General features: G+C 46.0%; 1 protein-coding gene across 11 annotated transcripts in view; it reads right to left on the bottom strand.

Moving 5' to 3' along the window:
• Positions 1-18,507, bottom strand: part of ARHGEF11 (Rho guanine nucleotide exchange factor 11) — a 112,607-nt gene that overhangs the window by 27,632 nt on the left and 66,468 nt on the right. For 7 of the 11 annotated variants that reach the window (XM_049694290.1, XM_049694300.1, XM_049694292.1 and 4 more), the window contains 11 exons: positions 16,601-16,650; positions 16,198-16,255; positions 15,446-15,624; positions 14,528-14,599; positions 8,788-8,907; positions 7,046-7,091; positions 6,357-6,433; positions 4,729-4,866; positions 1,508-1,582; positions 1,200-1,301; positions 8-106 (listed from right to left, as the gene is read on the bottom strand). In XM_049694290.1, the coding sequence (XP_049550247.1) occupies positions 8-106; positions 1,200-1,301; positions 1,508-1,582; positions 4,729-4,866; positions 6,357-6,433; positions 7,046-7,091; positions 8,788-8,907; positions 14,528-14,599; positions 15,446-15,624; positions 16,198-16,255; positions 16,601-16,650 (1,016 nt within the window). Of the gene's footprint in view, positions 1-7; positions 107-1,199; positions 1,302-1,507; positions 1,583-4,728; positions 4,885-6,356; positions 6,434-7,045; positions 7,092-8,787; positions 8,908-14,527; positions 14,600-15,445; positions 15,625-16,197; positions 16,256-16,600; positions 16,651-18,507 lie in introns of those variants that run through there. The other 4 variants (XM_049694320.1, XM_049694323.1, XM_049694310.1 and 1 more) reach the window with 3 other exon arrangements.

Raw genomic sequence — 18,507 nt, 5'->3', positions numbered from 1 at the left:
GCCTTACCGCATTTTTCTCTAGGAAAATATTCCAGATGTCTTTTCCCAAGCTTCGGGAATCCTTGGGGTTTGTTTGCTGATAAACTTCTGCACACAAGTAAAAAAGCTGGGAGAGAGAAAATGGATTAGAGCAGCGATTCTCAACCAGGAGTGCTTTTGCCCTCCAGGGGACAGCTAGTAATGTCTGGAGGCATTTTTGATTTATATCTGGAGAGGTGCTACTGGCATCTACTGGGGGGAGTCCAGTGATGCAGCTAAAGATCCTGCCGTGCACACGACAGCACCGCACAACAAAGAATTCCAAAGGTCAGTGGTGCTGAGGTTGAGAAACCCTGGCTTAGCACGTTTCAGAAACCTGTGGTAAGTCATCCCCACCCCTTGGCGCGCGCACACACATTCCCCCAGCGCAATCTCTCCTCAACCCTGTATCCTCTCCACACTTGACATTTTGTCTTGTACTTGTTTATCTGTTGTTTTAAAGGGTTCAGGTGTTATTTCTCTTTGTGCTGTGCCTCGTCTTCATTCAGGAATGCTTCTGAGATACCAGCGCTTGGGATGTACACGCAGGTGTTCACTGAACACCTGTGGAGCAAACGGATGCTGACTCTGGCTTCTAACAGTGGTAGCCCCGGAAAGGAAGAGCCGCAGTGCATGCCACGGGCAACAAGTTTATTCTGGAGAACATGACAGCAGCCTCTCTCCTTCATCCCCCTTCCTAAGCAGCTGAGCAGAACGACAGAAACTGGTAAGGCTGCTGGCTCTGGGCACTGTCGCAGAGCACCCCGACCTCCATCCCGTCACGATCTTCCTTGTCATCACCTCAGACTGAAGACCTTTTACCACCTTCCCCCTCTGCCAAGCTTTCTTGCAGTAACACTGTATACTTGCAAAGGGCTGCTCTCTCAACTCCCCACTGTCAGTCTGTATCCACCTTCATTCCAAAAACCTAGAAAGACCATCTCCTCCAAGCAGACCCAGAACGACAGCTTTCTTGGCCCAGCTCTCCTGTTCCTCCCTGTGCTATCGATGCAGTTAGCAGTGAAGAATCCCTTCCACCTAGGTTGCACCTTCTTTTCTATTTTGTCTCTGTCCTCGAGATGCCTGACCATGCCCGTGGATCTGACTTATGACATCTAGAGAGCAGGGACAGAGGCCAAGCACAAGGAGGTACTCAATCGAGACAGATACTTGCGACTTACCAGTGGACTGGGGTCCGCCTGAGAGAAGATGTACCGTAGAAAAACCCCCAGGTGAGCCGGCCGTGACTTAAGTTTCTCAAAGTCCTGGAATATGATGTCGCTCTGGAAGGCAGAAGGACAGGCAGGGCTGGGGGGGAAAAGAAGCACTGCCTGCCCCAGCTCAGCCCCCATGCTCCCTGCCTGCCAGGGCTGATAAGCGCGGCCCCTCCCGTACGCTCCCTCACAGCTGGTGCCAGTCCAAGCACTTCTAGTCCAAAACAGCAGGTACGAAAGAGAATGAGGAAAGGAGAAAATCAGGAAACTGTTACCTCGTTGTTGAAATAACCCGGGTCATAATCTTCCTCTGGGCCAATAATTAAAGGCTTTGGGCTTTGATCTACACCCTGGGGGAGAGAGTCGAGTTGTAGAGATGAGAGGTCAGAGGACAGGGATCCAGCCCCCTCAGTGGAGTTGGGTTAGTGACAGCATGGCACTGAAGTGGAAGGCCACACGGGGCTGGTAAACACCGGCATCTCACTACCACCCCCCAAATCTCAGAGAACAGAAAGAATGATTTCCACTTGCAAGAAGGCAACTGCTTCTGGGTGGGGCAGGGCAGACTCAGAGCAGCCTGGTCACATGACGTATGAAGATGGGAAGTGAGAGAAAGTGCTCTCTTCCTGTTTGTGAAAGATCTGAGGAGGGAGTGTCAGCCCACAAAATAAGAACCTAGAGCTTCTGCTGGACTGGTGGGCGGGGGCTCTGTTGTTCTCCTCAACAGACCGCCCCCCACCCCAAAAACACGCCCTCCAAACCTAGTGTCTTCCACAGCGCTCCTTTACAGTTACGGTGTGCCCTCTACCCCTGCTGGAGGAGAGCTTTGTGGTCCATCTCTGCCTCCTTGAGCAAAAGGGAATGGAGCTTTGCCTTCTCCAACACCGTCTCCATCATCTTCCCTGCCTGCTCAAGAACCTATGGTAGATTCCCCATTTCCAGTCTAAAATCCAAGCTTCTCAGCTTGGCTTTCTCTCTTTCCCCCTTATGCCATCGATTAGGTCTGATGAGAGAGTTCATACTGTATAAACGTTTTAGACGCTTCATTGGACAAGCCTTTCTCCTAAAGGTTCCTTGAGCTTTCAAAGATTTCCTACCAACTATATTTTTCACTCAGTGCACTCTACCCCATTTGCAGTGATTCCTCATCGAGGACTATTGCTCTGGAACCCATCTGGAGGAGGCACCTCTCATGCCCACTTTTTCTCAGGCCCAAGATAGCCTATTCCACCTCCTCAAGGGGCTTTTCCTGACGGTTCCTCCCTGACACACCTCACTCATTTTTGTTCTCCTGGGTATTTACAGACTCTATGCTCAGAATGACTGAGTATAGAACTCGAGAGACCCAGGATGCATCTCAGAGATCAGAGTCTAGCACTCACTTATAATGGCATGCTGGAAGTTGCAGGGTCAGGCCTGATGTGCTGGACCTGAATTCTCAGACGCATCCTGAGTATCCTCCTCTCCCCTAACACCTTAGGCTCTGAATCCCTTGGGATCCAGGATGCCCAGGGGGTGTGGGATGATCACTTCTGTCTCTGCTTGGCTCTCTAGTGAAACCTGAAAGCACTAGGTTGTTGCCTGTTTGGGCGGGAGGATTTATTTTTTTAAAGTCTTTACAAACATACAGTTTTTCTGATTGCAAAAGCAGAATATGTTTATCATAAGAAAATCAAACATTGCAGAATTACGTAACAAAGTTTGAATTCCCTATGATTCCATCCCCCAGCTGCTGCAAGTTTCATGGATAGTACAGGTTTCCACCTCTGCTCTTACTAACATAGATTATTATTAAGAAACTGGAACTATACTATATTTGCTCTTATCACTCAAAAATAACAATTTAAATAGTTTTCAGAAGTTGAAACAAATTCAGAGAAGGAGGAAAAGGACTCCAAGACCAATTACTCTACACCTGCTTCTATTAGCCACCTAAATGAAAACCTCCCTTAAGAACACCATGTGGGGGCTTCCCTGGTGGCACAGTGGTTGAGAGTCCGCCTGCCGATGCAGGGGACACGGGTTCGTGCCCCAGTCCGGGAAGATCCCACATGCCGCGGAGCGGCTGGGCCTGTGAGCCATGGCCGCTGAGCCTGCGCGTCCGGAGCCTGTGCTCCGCAACGGGAGAGGCCACACAGTGAGAGGCCTGCGTACTGCAAAAAAAAACCCAAAACCCAAACCCCAAAAAAAAAAAAAAAAAAAAAAAAAAGAACACCATGTGCACCTGACCCTGCCTGGCAGCCTGACCTTGGCCCTATAGTACTACTAAGGGGAAGTGGTGGTGGTGGTGGTGGTGGAGGAGTGGGAGGGGTGATCAAAGAACATCTAGGACAGGAGGCAGCCCTGCACTGGGGCTCAGGAAAACTAAGTTCTACTCTGATGCTGCCATTAGCAAGCTGAGTCCTTGAATGGTCCCTTAGCCTTTCTCTGCCTCAGTTTTCTCACTGAATGAAGATTCTAATGCCTATCTCCTTTTCTGGTGGTAAGAATTAAATGAGATTTGTTCCTAAAAGATCTAGCACAGCAGCTGGTACACTAGGCATTTTAATACATGTGAGATCCACTTCCCTGCCTTTCCCCCTCCAAGATCTGAAAGTAACTAAACTCTATCCTATGGGGAGAACTAGCGCATCAAACGGTGTATGATGTTGGTTTTAATATAATGGCAAATTTCCTTTAAAAATAAATTTAAGTTTTAAAAAGTGAGTTAGCTTAAAGAAAAATATTAAGTAACATTATATAGTTGGTATGAGGATATGGAAAAAAATTATGGTGGTAGCAGATGAATTTTAAGAAACACTGCTTTACAAAACTCGGAGCTTTCTTGCCACTGTCTCTAACAAGGAATGACCTAACCTCTGCCTGAACAATGACAGGCAATTCCCGGGCTCTCAAGTCACCCCATTCCATTGTCTGATAGCTCAGGTTCTTTGCAAGCTTATTGCATGGAGCCAAAAACTGTCTTCCTGAAATCTCCCCTGGACCTAGTTCTACCCTTGAAAGCAGTGGCTTTCAAATCAGGCTTTGCAGAACCTTAGGGCTCTGGAGAAGTGCCCCTGAGGTGGGGGCCGAGGTGGGGAGATTGATTAGGAAAAGTCCCAGATAGCTGAGCATTTATTTGTTTTCTGTATTAGGGTACCAAATAATAAGATTTTGCTCAAGAAAAGGACTTTGCTAAAGAAAGAGAAGATTGAAAATTAGTGTTCTGGAGAAACACTGAACCAACCTATTTCCCATTCTATACAGACATTAAAAGAAAGACCAGCGATCTGCTCCTTGGACATCACTTCCCTACAGATGCATTCACGGACTCTTCACCCAGAAACTGAGATAGCCTTACTTCCATGTATGCATTTAAACCATGTTCTTCCTTTACTATTTGTCCTCTAGTGTCCATCTCAAAACAGGGTTTAGTCTGATCGTTCAAGGCCACGTATGGGTAACCCAGTTCTGAAAACAGGGAAAGCAAAAGCGCATGGTGGCTCTGATCACTCACCTGGTCACCGCTGGGGGGAACCAATGCATCCGAGCCCTGCCGCCTGTGGTGCTGGGCCACCCGGGCCATGATCACAGGGGAGGTTCGAGGACTGTCCGGCCCAGGGTCTGACAGTACTGAGTTCCGATTCACCAATGACTAGAGGAACAGAGAATTCTGTGAGAAGGAAACTCGTCCAGGGACTTCCCTGGTGGCTCAGTGGTTAGGAATCCGCCTGCCAATGCAGGGGACACGGGTTTGAGCCCTGGCCCGGGAAGATCCCACATGCCTCAGAGCAACTAAGCCCATGTGCCACAACTACTGAGCCTGCGCTCTAGAGCCCGCGAGCCACAACTACTGAGCCTGCGTGCCTGGAGTCTGTGCTCTGCAACAAAAGAAGCCACCACAGTGAGAAGCCCACGCACCGCAAAGAAGAGTAGCCCCTGCTTGCTGCAACTAGAGAAAGCCTGAATGCAGCAACGAAGGCCCAAACGCAGCCGAAAATTAAAAAAAAAACAAAGAAAACCTCATCCAGAAGACCCTCAGGGCTCTGCTCGTTGGCTAATAAAAGTCCAGTACTTACTCTGTGCCTGACATTATACTAGCCCTTGGTTATGTATCACCTCATTTAATGCTCACAATAGCCCTTTGAGGTAGAAACTATTATTCCTCCCACTTCTCACACAAGGAAACTTAAGACTTGGAGAGGTTCTGGGACTTGCTGAAGGTCGAATAGTTAGTAATGTGGTATTCCCTGGATGCAAGCTGGGCAGTCTCAACCCACTGCCCACTAGGCTGCATTGCTTCCAGATGTGGAGCCCGCAGGGGAATGTCAACTGTGGATTATTTAGGACCCTCCTCCCCCTTCTTGGTGTCTTTCTGACATACTGATCCTTCCACGTACATTCATCATCTTCCCACGAATAGACAGGAGCAGTAAAGAAATAAAATTCCAACTATTATTTAAAATTAGGTTTTAAACATGTTTTCAATTACTTATTCACGTATTTAATTAAGCTGGCTAAGCAAATATTTTGCTCACACAATTATTACTTCTTCCATTCACTCTTATTTTTATATTGCAAGTTTATATTTACAATTAATATATGCAGACTGAGAACACCTAGAAGACAACCTTTGAAGCCAAAGCCTGAAGTTCTTCTGACCACTCCAGAAAAGATAAGTTGTTCAAGTACAGAAAAATCTGTGACAAAGAGAGGCTGCCCCCTCCGATTAGGCCAGGTTCATTGTATTACCCCAAGATGGTGTTATTCGCAGCCAGCTGGCAATGTGTTTCTGGTCCAGTCACTGTTTTAGAGAATTTTCGTCTCTGCTCCCTTACACTCAAAAAAGGCTTGCTACAGTTAAAGACATGGCCTCTTTCTCCACCCGACTCTGTACTACAGAGTTGACGATGATAAAACAGAAGCCAGATTCGCTGATCTTGAGTGCAGGATGCATCTGAACCCCCTTTTTTTGGATCCCAGAGCAGAATGACTAAAACCCTTGGAACTGGAACTATACCAGAGGGCCACAGATGACAGGCCAGAGGCCTTGGTGTAAGCAGTGAGCACAGAACCTTTAGGTGTTCAGAGAAGGAAAACTGAATGTATGGTTTTAAAAGGGGCTCCCCCCGCTTTGGCACTCACCTCGCCGAGGGAAGGAAAGCGCTCTGTGCCAGAGTCCAGGCCACTGTCCCCCTCCTGGGAATCCAGAGAGAGTCGGCCTGAGAATAAAGGAGTTTACACAGTGAGGAAGGAGCTGTGGCCTGGGGGAAAGAAGGGCCTTTATTCTGGGAACCTGTGCCCAGGGCAGGAGGGCGAAGCTGCCACCTGCCTTTCTTTCCCAGTTTCCCTTCATCTCTCTTACACGACTCCCCGAGAACCTCTACACCTAGCTTTTACCTACCTGTACACCTGAGCCCAGGCAGTGTCACCTCCTAAAACGATCCTCCATAGCTCTACCTTGCAACGATTGCTAGCCCTCAGCTCATCCCAACCCTCTTCTGGTTCCCATCCATCTCCTCTTATGACAGCATCTCTTGAGCTCCTAGCTGCTAGGTGCTGGTAGGCATGCTGTTGTCTGGACCACCATCATTCTAGTATTTTCCTGGCACTTATCTATCCAGGGCTACTGGTTATACACTCATTTCTACTGAATAAGTTGTATCCAAGTTCCCTGTCACTGGTACTGCTTTCTCTCATTATTCTATTTCTCAGAGGCAGGTATATATTTTTTTTACCCCCTGAATCTGCCCCAAAGGGACGGGACAACAGAATAGATAAGAAACGTAGACTAGAGATGTGCCAGAGAGAAAAGGCGTGCTGACGGGACTCACCTTCTGATGATCTCTGGCTGGTGTCACCATATAGCGGAAGTATGTCCTAAAAAAGAAAGGTCCGGAGGGCGGACATATGCTGTGAACCTCTCCCCCTACTGTTTTCCTCCAATCAACCCTTCCCTCAGTCTCAGCAGATAACATCTGCTTACAATTAGTGGCCTCTTCTGCTTCATTGCCTGAAAAATGCCCCTTTGGAAGAGCTATTGCTTCATTTGTACAGTTTGAGGAGAATGGTGACCCCTAATGGTGAAAAGGGAGCTTTACTATTAGTAAAATTCTAAAAACTTACTTGATTTCTCACCCTGGACCTCAAAGCCTCTATTGCCTTAGTTGGGCTGGACACAGAAAGAACTTCCGAACTATCAAGGAGTATGAAAAGCTCTAGCAGATGGAAAGCTCTGCCTCTAAAGATCTTTGAAGACTGACAAGGCACTGGACTGGGGCTGACCAGCCATTTGTGGAGGGAATTATGTTGCCAGTGCTTTACTGTTTATGATGCACTCTTGTCTATATCTCATTGAGTTTTTCAACAACTCTGAGGCAGGTATAGTACTCCCATGTTATAAATGAGGAAACAGAAGCCCAGAGGTTTTAAGTAACTTGCCCAAGGTACACAGCAGGTAAACTATAAAGCCAGGGTTGGCGCTCAGACCCCTAGATTCCAAGCTGAATGTTTCAGACTCAACCACTTACAGAGCACACGAGCGCAGAGGCAGCGGCAGCAGCAAACATGCACTGGCCCCGTGCTGAGGGCATCCTTTAATTCTGACAATACCACTACTAGGCAGATCCTGCCGTAGCTCCATTTCATAAATGAGGACACCAAGGCTCCCAGGGATCAAGTCACTTGCCCAAGAGTCTTAAAGCTGGTGAGCACTATAGCTGGGAGGTGAATCCAGACGGTCTAAGTCCTAAACCTGAGCTCCTATCAACCATGTGATACCGAGAAGTCCTTCAGAAAATAAAAGTTTAAATTTGATTAGCCTGTGTTTCCCAGACTTTTTTGATCTGGATGTTCTGAAAAAGAAAGATAATCCTCAAATAATTTCTATTGGCTCTATAACAAATATCATTCTTGGAGATCTTAAAGTTTTTGGAGAGTTACTTATTTACCCAAAGAATTAAGGCCTGATGGAGAGAAGTAAGACACTAATTAATACTTATTAATTAATAAGTCCCTGACTAGAACAGATAAGGAAGTGCCTCCTCTCTGGGATTTCCCACAAAGTGTGGTTAGTACTGCTACAGACCCCTCTCAACTGACTGGAGATCCTTTACTTAGGCTGACTTTTAAAAGTGCTTGTACTTCTTTGAGAAGACCCATTACTGGAGGGAGAGGTGATGGGAAAAGCTACCAGATGAATACTGAGTAAAATTAGTGTCGGAATATACATCAGCTATGAGGAAACGACCCAGAAGGGGATGGATAATTAGGAGATTAAAGCCAACAGTCTGATTTATTTCATATTTATTTCTTTCTATTGCAACTGTAAGCTGCTGGAGGGCAAGGAACAGGCTATTTCTTTTTACGAGATCCCAAGTGTCAGGACAGTGCTCAGTCTCTGTGGTGCTATATAAAGAATTGCTGACCTCTGTTTCTTCGTAAAACACTAAACACTCACTGGCTCAGCCCTGCGGTCCTGTATGACTCGGGAAGCCTCCGTCCTAGATTTCTCCCTCATTCTCCCCTCCGTCCACCTGCACGTGCCCTTCCTAGAGCTACGCCTATCATCACTCACCACTAAGCCACCAGTCTCCTGCTGGATCTTCAGCTGTAACTGAGTGACTCGCCGCCGGGCGCCTTCGATCTGCTCTTCCAGCAGGCTGCCGGGGTTCCGGCTATACACCTCACAGATACGCTGGGGGGCGGGGGGCGGGGGGGCAAGGAGGACAAGGAGGAAGGGAAAAGGCAGAGGAGTGGTTAGTAGAGAATGGACGACTCACCAGTGGGGAGAGTAGGCAGTTATCCCAAAACAAAGAGGAGAGAAAGGAGATCTCTGCCTCCTAGGAGATACATGTTATTTCACCATCACTCAGGAGCAGAAAGAGGTATAAATGGTGAGAAAAAGAACACGAGGCAACTAGAGAAAGAAGACATGACACAAAGGCCCGTCCTAATCTGACCTGTTCTTAAGGCCTACTTGCTAAATGAGGTCTTCCTTGACTGCTGCCGAAGGGTTAGATATTTAAGTGACTGGCCAGACCAGCACACACAAAAAAGTGCTAAGGAGGAAACATACACACAGTGAGAACCACAGGAGATGAGAGGAAGAAGCACCCCCGTCCCCCAGCCCTGTAGCTGGGAATCACTCTGAGACTTATCTAGCATCCTCCCAGCATACGGCAGAGCACAGCATGCATGTTTAGGGCTTGGGCTTTGCAGTCAGGGAGGCCTGGTTCTGAATTCTGGCTTACTAGCTGTGTAGACTTGGGCAAGCTTTACTACGTCCTCATGGATCAAATGGAGATGACGGTACCTGCCTTTGGGGATGGCTGTACGTTCTGAATGAGATTATGTATGGAAAGTGCTGAGCAGAATGTCTGGTGCATAATTACTTGACTGAATACATGGCAGCTATTATCGTTTTACTACCAAATGAAATGCTCAGTGAAGTTGGCGGGTTAAGTAGTTAAATAAAGACGTCAGGTGCACATTTTCTCCAAGATCGTCTGGGGCCATACTTGCCGTCGCATCTTCTCCACGCCTCTCAAGCCCCCAACCCTCCTCTTAGTCTCTGCAGATAGTATCGGCTGGTAAGATCCTTCCCAACTTTACTCCATTTCAAGGCATCTGCGGCCACCCTTTCCCTCTGCCTCAGAATAGAAACTCTGTCTAAATCTTCCACAAGGTTAGTGCCTCCAGCTGCCTCGGGCTCCTCCTGGGCATCGTTCGCGTATCTCCAAAGTCTCCTCTTTCCAACGGCTCCTTCCCCTCACCCTACAAAAATGCTCGTTTCCTGTCTTAAAACAAAAACAAGCCACTACAACAAAACCTTTTCCATCAAGTCTGATTATTCTTCAAGCCACCGCCTCAGTCTTTTCTCTTTCCTTCCACAGCCACATGTTTCCAAACAGGAGTCTCTATGCAGAGCCCAGACTTCTTAGCCTTCCAGCCACTCTTCAGCATACACAGCCGAGTTCCGCTCATCACCTCGCTCTTCCAAAGGCGAAATGACCCACTGGCTGAATCCAATGGTCTCTTCTTAGTCCTCATCTCTCCAGACCTCTTTAAACACCCACCTCCTCCAAATGCTATCCTCTTTTGACTTCTTAACTCAACACTGTCTTGGGTCACCTCACACCCCTCTCCCCAACCACAGCTTTACCCCCTCCTCCTCTCTTCAATCTAGGTGAGCCTTCAGCCCTGCAAACATTTACAGGGAGCTGATACACACCAGGCCCTGTGCCAGCTGTGCAGGAGGAATATGCAAATGTGGGCATGGTCCTGGCCTTTAAGGAACTTAGCCCAATAGAGGAGGACAAATAAATAATTAAAATACAAATACAACAGCAACTGGTGTGATGTTAGAGGTTGGTGCAGTGTGCTACAGAAGCACGGATGTTCCGAAATTCCGCCCTCAGCTCTCTCCTCTTTTCTGCAGTGGTGCCCTAGGTGATACCGTCTAGTCCCCAGTTTCAACTACCACCTGTATGCTGAGGCCACCCGAATCTCTATTTCAACCCAATCTTTTCTCCTGAGGTTCATCCTTGTTATCTCCATGCGCCTGGTGGATGACCTTTTTATCTGAACCTCCCATGGGTGCTTAAACTCAGTACATCCAAAGATTACCTTCACTCCTTTCCCCTAAACCCTGCTCCTCTCTTCCGCCTCACTCCATCAATGGTATCACCATCTATGTAGGCACACAAACTTGGGGCTATCTTTGCTTTCTTCTTCTTTACCTCCCCCTTCCAGTTGATAAGTTCTACTGACCTGACCCCTGAGATGTCTCCCATTGCCAACCCTTTCTGTTCTTTTTTCTTTTGGCCACGCCGAGTGGCATGAGGGATCTTAGTTCCTCGACCAGGGATCGAACCCATGCACCCTGCAGTGGAGGCGCAGAGTCCTAACCCCTGGACCGCCAGGGAATGGAGGGAATTCAATGTGTCTCACATTGCCATCCCTCCTTCTGTTCTTACTCCTGCTGTTCTTGTTAAATCGGTCATCATTTCTTTCTTTTTATTAAATTTCTCATTAACTTTATTTTTTAATTTTTTTTCATCATTTCTTATCTACTGAAACAGCCTCCGAGATAGTTTCCTTATGTGTCAATCCACTTAACACACTTTTCTAAAGAAAACTGATTTGAAGATATGATCACTCCCCTACTCAAATCCTTTGATCAATTCCCACTGCTTTCAGAATAAACTTCAAGCTCATCATGGTATTGAAGGCCCAAAGCACATTCCAGAGTGAAAAAAACTGAACCCAACTGGAATGTCATCTCATGAAGCCTCCTCTGATCACTGCATAATTAATTAATCCTTCTTTTGGGCTTTAATGGCATTTAAAAAATATTTTAAAAATTATTATCGACATATAATTCATATAACATAAACTTCGCCATTTTAAAGTATACAATTTAGGGGACATCCCTGGTGGTCCAGTGGTAAAGAATCCGCCTTCCAAGGCAGGGGACTCGGGTTTGATCCCTGGTCGGGGAACTAAGATCCCACATGCCACGGGGCGACTCAGCCCGCACACCAAAACCAAGAGCCGACGCACGGCAACGAAAAAGATCCCGCAGGCCGCAACTAAGACCCGACGTAGCCAAAAAAATAAAGAAAATAAATAAATATTAAAAAAGAAAAGTATACAGTTCAGTGGTTTTTAGTATATTCACAGAGTTGTACAAACATCCCCACTATCTAATTCCAGAACACTTCTATCAACCCAACAAGAAAGCAGTCACTCCCAATTTCCCCTTCCTCCACCTCCTGGCAACCACTAATTTACTTTCTGTTTTATGGATTTACCTCTTCTGGACTTCCACACAGATGGAATCATACAATACGTGGCCTTTGTGTCTGGCTTCTTTCACTTAGTCTGTTTTCAGGGGTCTTCCATGTTAAAGCATGTATCAGTACTTCATTCCTTTTTATGGCTGAATAATATCCCACTTTATGGATACAACACATTTTGTTTATCTACTCATCAGTTAATGGGAATTTGGGTTGTTTCCACTTCTTGGCCATTATGCAATTAAGCAATGCTATTATGAATGTTTATGTACAGCTTTTATGCTTTGAACTCTCTTGGGTATATACTTTGGTGTGGAATTGACAGATTGTACGTTTAATATTTTGAAGAATTGCCAAACTGGCTGCACTACGGTGGGAGTAGATTAGGAGAGCGGATATGTAGACAAAATATAAACAAACATTTCTCCAACTTCTCCACATGCTCACCAATAACTGCTATTTTGGCTCTAGCCATCCTAGTGCGTGTGCAGTGGTATCTCGTAGTTCTGGTTAGCCTCTCCCTAATGACTAATGATATTAAGCATCTTTTCATGTGCTTATTGGCCATTTGTATGTCTTCTTTATTGGACTGTGTACTCAAATTCTCTGCTAACTTTTAAATTGGGTTGAGTTTTAAGCGTCTATTACATATTCTGGTACTAGACCCTTATCAGATATATGTGCTGCAAATATTTTCTCCTATTCTGTGGTTGTCTTTTTACTTTCTTGACAGTGTCCTTTGATGGATAAAAGTTTTTAATTTTGATGGAGTCTAATTTATCTTTTTGGGGGGGTTGTTTATGCTTTTGGTGTCACAGCCTAGAAACCACTGCCTCATCCAAGGTCATAAAGATTTATACCTATGTTTTCTTCTAAGAGTTTTATAGTTTTTAAAAATAGTTTCAGCTCTTACATTTAAGTCTTTGATCCTTTTTTTTTTTTTTTTTTTTTTTTTGCGGTACGCGGGCCTCTCACTGCTGTGGCCTCTCCCGTTGTGGAGCACAGGCTCTGGATGTGCAGGCTCAGCGGCCATGGCTCACAGGCCCAGCCGCTCCGCGGCATGTGGGATCTTCCCGGACCGGGGCACGAACCCGTGTCCCCTGCATCGGCAGGCGGACTCTCAACCACTGTGCCACCAGGGAAGGCCCTTTGATCCATTTTGAGTTAAATTTTGTTTATTGTGTGAGGTAAGAGTTCAAATTCATTCTCTGCATATAGATATCCTGTTGTCCCAGAACCATTTGTTGAAAAGACCATTCTTTCTCCACTGAACTATCCTGACACTGTCAAAAACCAACTGACCACAGATGCATGGATTAATCTCTGGACTCTGAATTCTATGCTACTGATCTATAGGTCTATCTTTATACCAGTACCACACTATCTTGATTATTCTATGACTTGCATCAAAATGCAAGTATCAGCACTTATTATAGTGCAGTATAACTTTATCTTCATTCATCCATTGATATTCTACTGGATTATAAACTCCTTAAGGGAAAGATTCATCTCTCACTTATCTTTATAACCATTCTAACCTTTGTGCCTAGCACTGGCCCATGCCTCCACTGCAGCACACACACAGTACCTGGCACGCAGCAGGAACTCAATGTTTGTTAAATAAATGAGTATATTTTCATGTCTTGGTGCCTTTGACCTATGCTGTCCATTTACCAGCATTCTCTTCCTCATCTCTTTTGCCTACTGAAGCCCTATCCTTCAAGGCCCAGCTGAAATACAATCTTCTCAGTGAAGTTTCCCTCACATTTCCCATTACTAATTAACTGCTCTCTTCTTTGTTCTCTTATTGCAAGCTCTTTGTTCCTCCCACTCTCTTACCGTAATGTGAATTTTCCCCATGAGATTGTAAACATGTTGAGGGCAAGAACTGTCTAATAATCGTTTTAATCTCTGTATACTGTAGGAACTAAAGCAATGCTTTACATACAGTGGGAACTTACAAATTTGTTGAATTGAAATGAAGGGGCAAGGAGCCCATTGTAAGCCATGGCTGTTATAGGAATCTGGTTATTCCCGTCCAGCCAAATTAATCTTCTTCCTGTTCTCCCTGTGCATCATTCCCCAGGCCTGGAAATCTCTCTGCATCCCCTCCTCCATCAGCCTGGCCTGGCATTCACCCCCCACCCCCACCTTCCTTCCCTCTTATCCTTCCCTTCCCAGAACCTCTAAGGTCAATTCCAACTGATTTTCCTCAGTTCTCATGTTCCCTCATTTTATTCTACCTGTCTCATCACTTGTTTGTATTTTCTCTACATAGTCACCATTCTAATCTATTACCATAAGCTCTATTACCCTATTCACTCTATCCATCAAATTCTGCTTTAACAAATTCCACTGGCCTATGACAATTCTTTAGTAGGCCTGAAGTTTGACTTTTTAAGGTTTTACTGTGATAGGATATGGCCTGCAAATTAAGTTGTACACATTGGCAGATTGCTCTGATAAAGTATTATTTCATTAAGGCAATGGCCAATCTACCCTCAGCAGCGACCTTACCTGTAACTCTTTTTCCTCCTGCCTCAGCATATTCCTAAGGATCTGGGTGGCATGTTTTTGAAATTCAGGATCCTAAGAATGGAAAATATGACAGTAGTGAGAATTGGGGACCAGATCAATAGCTTTTATTCTCGTCTACTAGCTGATTCCTGGTCAAGGAAAGCTATGAGAGTAGAGCCTGGGTCGTAAGAATGTTTTGTATAACACTCAGTATCTCACTGAAATTCAGTAAACATAAAATCTGATTTTGATTTCATTCCTAATTTCCTAGAAACCCTGGCTGTAATCACATCTGTTATCAATTGCTCTCTGAAGTCTCCCAGGACTTGCTGGTCGGTCTTCTTTCCAACCAGAAAATCCTGTTCCCTATTCCTATCTGCCTCCTGTCCTCTTTTAACTCCTCACACAGGTTATCCTGGTCCTTGGGTTCTCTCCCTACTATTCTTGTCCTTTCCTGACTCTCTCCCCTACAGACTAGGCTCCATATTTCATTCCTCCAAGCAGCCTTTCTCCCCAGGAAGCCTTTTCCCCTACTCCTTGACTTATTCCACACCCTTGTAACAATGACTGGCAACAGTCTTTACAGATGCCTCTGACCATGGCTGGAGGTGTGCACCTTCTCCCCGACGGGGAGGAGAACTCTCAAAGGGCCTCCTTAGAGTCCTGCACACACACAGGAAACACACTGCATGCTGCTATCTGATAAACTGCATATGCACTTACATGGAAAGAGGACACTAAGGCATGGAACACCCCTTTAATGCAGTTCTCATTTTGCTCTACTTTTTGATGGCCTTCATTCAGCTCTTTGGCTTGTCTCTTTCTGCCAGCCTGCCATTTGATTTAACCTGCTTTCATTCCAATGGGGAGCTCTTCAAAGGGACACCAGAATGAGGAGAGGAGTAGGCAGACCATTACCTGCAGAGGTTTGGGTCCTGTGATGCGCTGTGGAGGTGGCAGAGGTGGAGGGGGTGGTGGTGGTGGGATCACAGGGGTGACTCGGGGGGCTCCTGCTGGGACTGGGTCCTGCTGGGGCCCAGAGACACCAATGGACGAGGGTGAAGAGCCCAGGAGGGTCAGTGCAACATAGGCACCAGCTGGAGGAAGGCAAAGAGAGGCTTGCTCAAGTGGTATTGTTCTCAATAGCAGACATTCAAGGTACAAAGGAGGGGGTTCTCCCTTCTCCTTCCATTAAGCTTATAATTCTGCAGGTAAAGTTCTCCTCACTTTTAATGCCCCACCTGTTCTCTAATTCCTGTCCTTCCATCCTGCATCAACACAAGTATCCCTTCCTTCCCTTTCCTCATGCAGAGACCTCAACCAAAATCCCACCCGTAACTATGTGGGAGCTGCCTGCCCAGTCCCTTGTTTCCTGGGACTGGGAGAGGGGAGTGAGTGGTATCTGAGTGAGACCTGGTCTTAGTAGAATATGATCTAAAACATAGGGCAAAGATGGGTGGAAAAATAAAGATGTCGGATGAGAGACTAATAGTGTCTCCACTTGAAATGACAGTGGGGAACTGTGGTAGTCTACGATGATCAGGCCAAGAAGAAAGACTTCGGCTGCCTCGCACATCTACAAAGGAAGCCTCCTGGGGCAACAGGCCTGCTTCCACCCGTGCCCCATCTGATCCCCTAATTTCTTTCACTGTCAGCTCTCCCCAACTCACATTTGATAAGCTTCACCACTTCCAGATGTGAGCTATTGGTCACCATGGTGCCGTTCACCTGTTGGGGGACAAACAACATTATTGAGTTAATGGCAGTGGAAGCCCAGGGGATCCTTCTCCTGGTCAGTGGTCAATCGCCACTCCTTTAGGGAGCCATTTATCAATGTTCTCTAGCATAGTAAAACATTACAGAAGCTTGGTCAGAGTCAAGAAGGGCCTAGAATATGGAACCCAGCTATCTTAGTCCCCAGTCTCTGTCACATTATACTACTCACTCTCATGGTACCACCCCCCTACTCAGTGGCTGATGACAGCTGGTACGAAAACGGAAGTGTGGAGGATGGCCAAGGCCAGAAGTGACGCTGCACCCCCTCCTCTGGGGCGGAGAGGGAAGGTCACTCACTTTGATGATCCGGTCGCCCTCTTTCACACCGGCTTTCATGGCTGCACCTCCTGTGAGGAAGGAGAAGGCCTGGTCAGCAGAGCCCCACGACCTTTCCAGAGGTGGCTGAATCTACACCAACAACCCTGTCAGGTCACCTTCCCCCTCAAATCTCTTCTCACCTCTCTGTGTTAAGTGCCTCAAATGCTGGGTGTACATCCTATTCTGCTCCAGTGACACAACTACCTTTGAGTTGGACTGGACTGTATAAGGACACGTCTCTTGCTCTTTCCTCCACCTGGCTCAGAAGCCAGACTTCTCCTCTGAGAGCCAGGCCAAGGTGGCAGAGAGGCAGGGCCATGCTCTGGGGAGAGTAATGTGTGCTTTATTTGAATGTGTCTAGATGTTCCAAGGTCAAATAAGAGTTATTTCTATTATCCAGTGGGAAGAACGAGTTCACTGTATTAAATAATTGCTGAAGTAATAATCATTTTTTTTTTTTTTTTTTTTTAGTAATAATCATTTTTAAGAGGAATATGAGAAAAGGATTACAACAAGCGTTTTCAAACTGTGGTCCCTAAGCCCTGAGAAGTTCGCAAGGATATTATGGGGGTTCCTAGCATTAAGGATGATAATGATCACTGCTTTATTTTCTGTTAAAAAATTGTTCTGGAGCTGCAGTGGTTTTGATCACCACGTACAGTCATCCCTCAGTATCCACCGGGGATTAGTTCTAGTACCTCCCACAGATATCAAAATCTGCAGATGTTCAAGTCCCTTACTTAAAATGGAGTAGTACACACCTGCAGGTTTCGCATCTGTGGACTCAACCAACTGCAGATGGAAATTTCAATCTGCAGCTGGTTGAATCCACGGATGCAGAATTCTCAGATGCGAAACTCGCGGATATGGAAGGCCAAATGTAGTTTTAAATAAGTTAGAGTCCTAGTTTAAGTTATACCCAGGAAGCATAAGAAACACTAATGATGAGATAAGTTCATGAGGGAACTTATCCCCTGGGGGTCCAGTGGTAAAGAATCCACCTTCCAATGCAGGGGACTCGGGTTCGATCCCTGGGTGGGGAACTAAGATCCCACATGCCACGGGGCAACTAAGCTCACGCACCACAACTACCGAGCCCACGTGCCTCAACTAGAGAGTCCACGTGCCACAACTACTGAGCCCGTCTGCCTCAACTAGACAGCCCACGTGCCACAACTACTGAGCCCGCATGCCTCATCTACTGAGCCTGTGCACCGCAACTACTGAGGCTGCGTGCTCTGGAGCCTGCACGTCACAACTAGAGAGAAGCTTGTGTGCCACAACGAAGAGCCTGCGAGCTGCAATGGAAGTTCCCGCGTAATGCAACTAAGACCCGATGCAGCTAAATAAATAAATAAATAAATATTTAAAATACGTTCATTCAGAAAGCTTATTAAAAAAAAAAGAAAGAAAGAAGTTCACGAGAAGCATAAAAATTATGTTTCTTGTAAATCTGCCCCAAGATGATCCTTAAATCTGTAAGTTGCATTCATCTGATCAAAACAAAACTCCGACAAAGCACATCTAGATGTTTCTAGTCTGAAAAGAGAAATTACAGTGATGACTACATTCCAATTTGGCTTTTCAGTATTGGGACCCAGACTACCCTCACCTTAAGTGTGCTATTTATGGAAAAGTACTTGCAAGTAGCTTGAAAACTCTCTTTTACACTGTCATCTAGAAACTAAAGGTGGAGAGGAAAGAGCTATTTTGCCTGAATGTATGAAACACATGAGGTGACTTCTAATAACTTAGGGATTAAAAGAAATTAAACTTTTCAGAGTAACGGAATTAGAGCAGAAGTTCTAAACTTCAGTAAGCATGAGACTCACCAGGAGAACTTGTTAAAAAGCATATTCCTTGACCCCCTTGCTAGCAAGTGATTC

This window comes from Orcinus orca, chromosome 1 (assembly GCF_937001465.1).
Source record: "Orcinus orca chromosome 1, mOrcOrc1.1, whole genome shotgun sequence".
Lineage (NCBI taxonomy): Eukaryota > Metazoa > Chordata > Mammalia > Artiodactyla > Delphinidae > Orcinus > Orcinus orca.
This window is presented reverse-complemented; position numbering and strand designations above follow the sequence as displayed.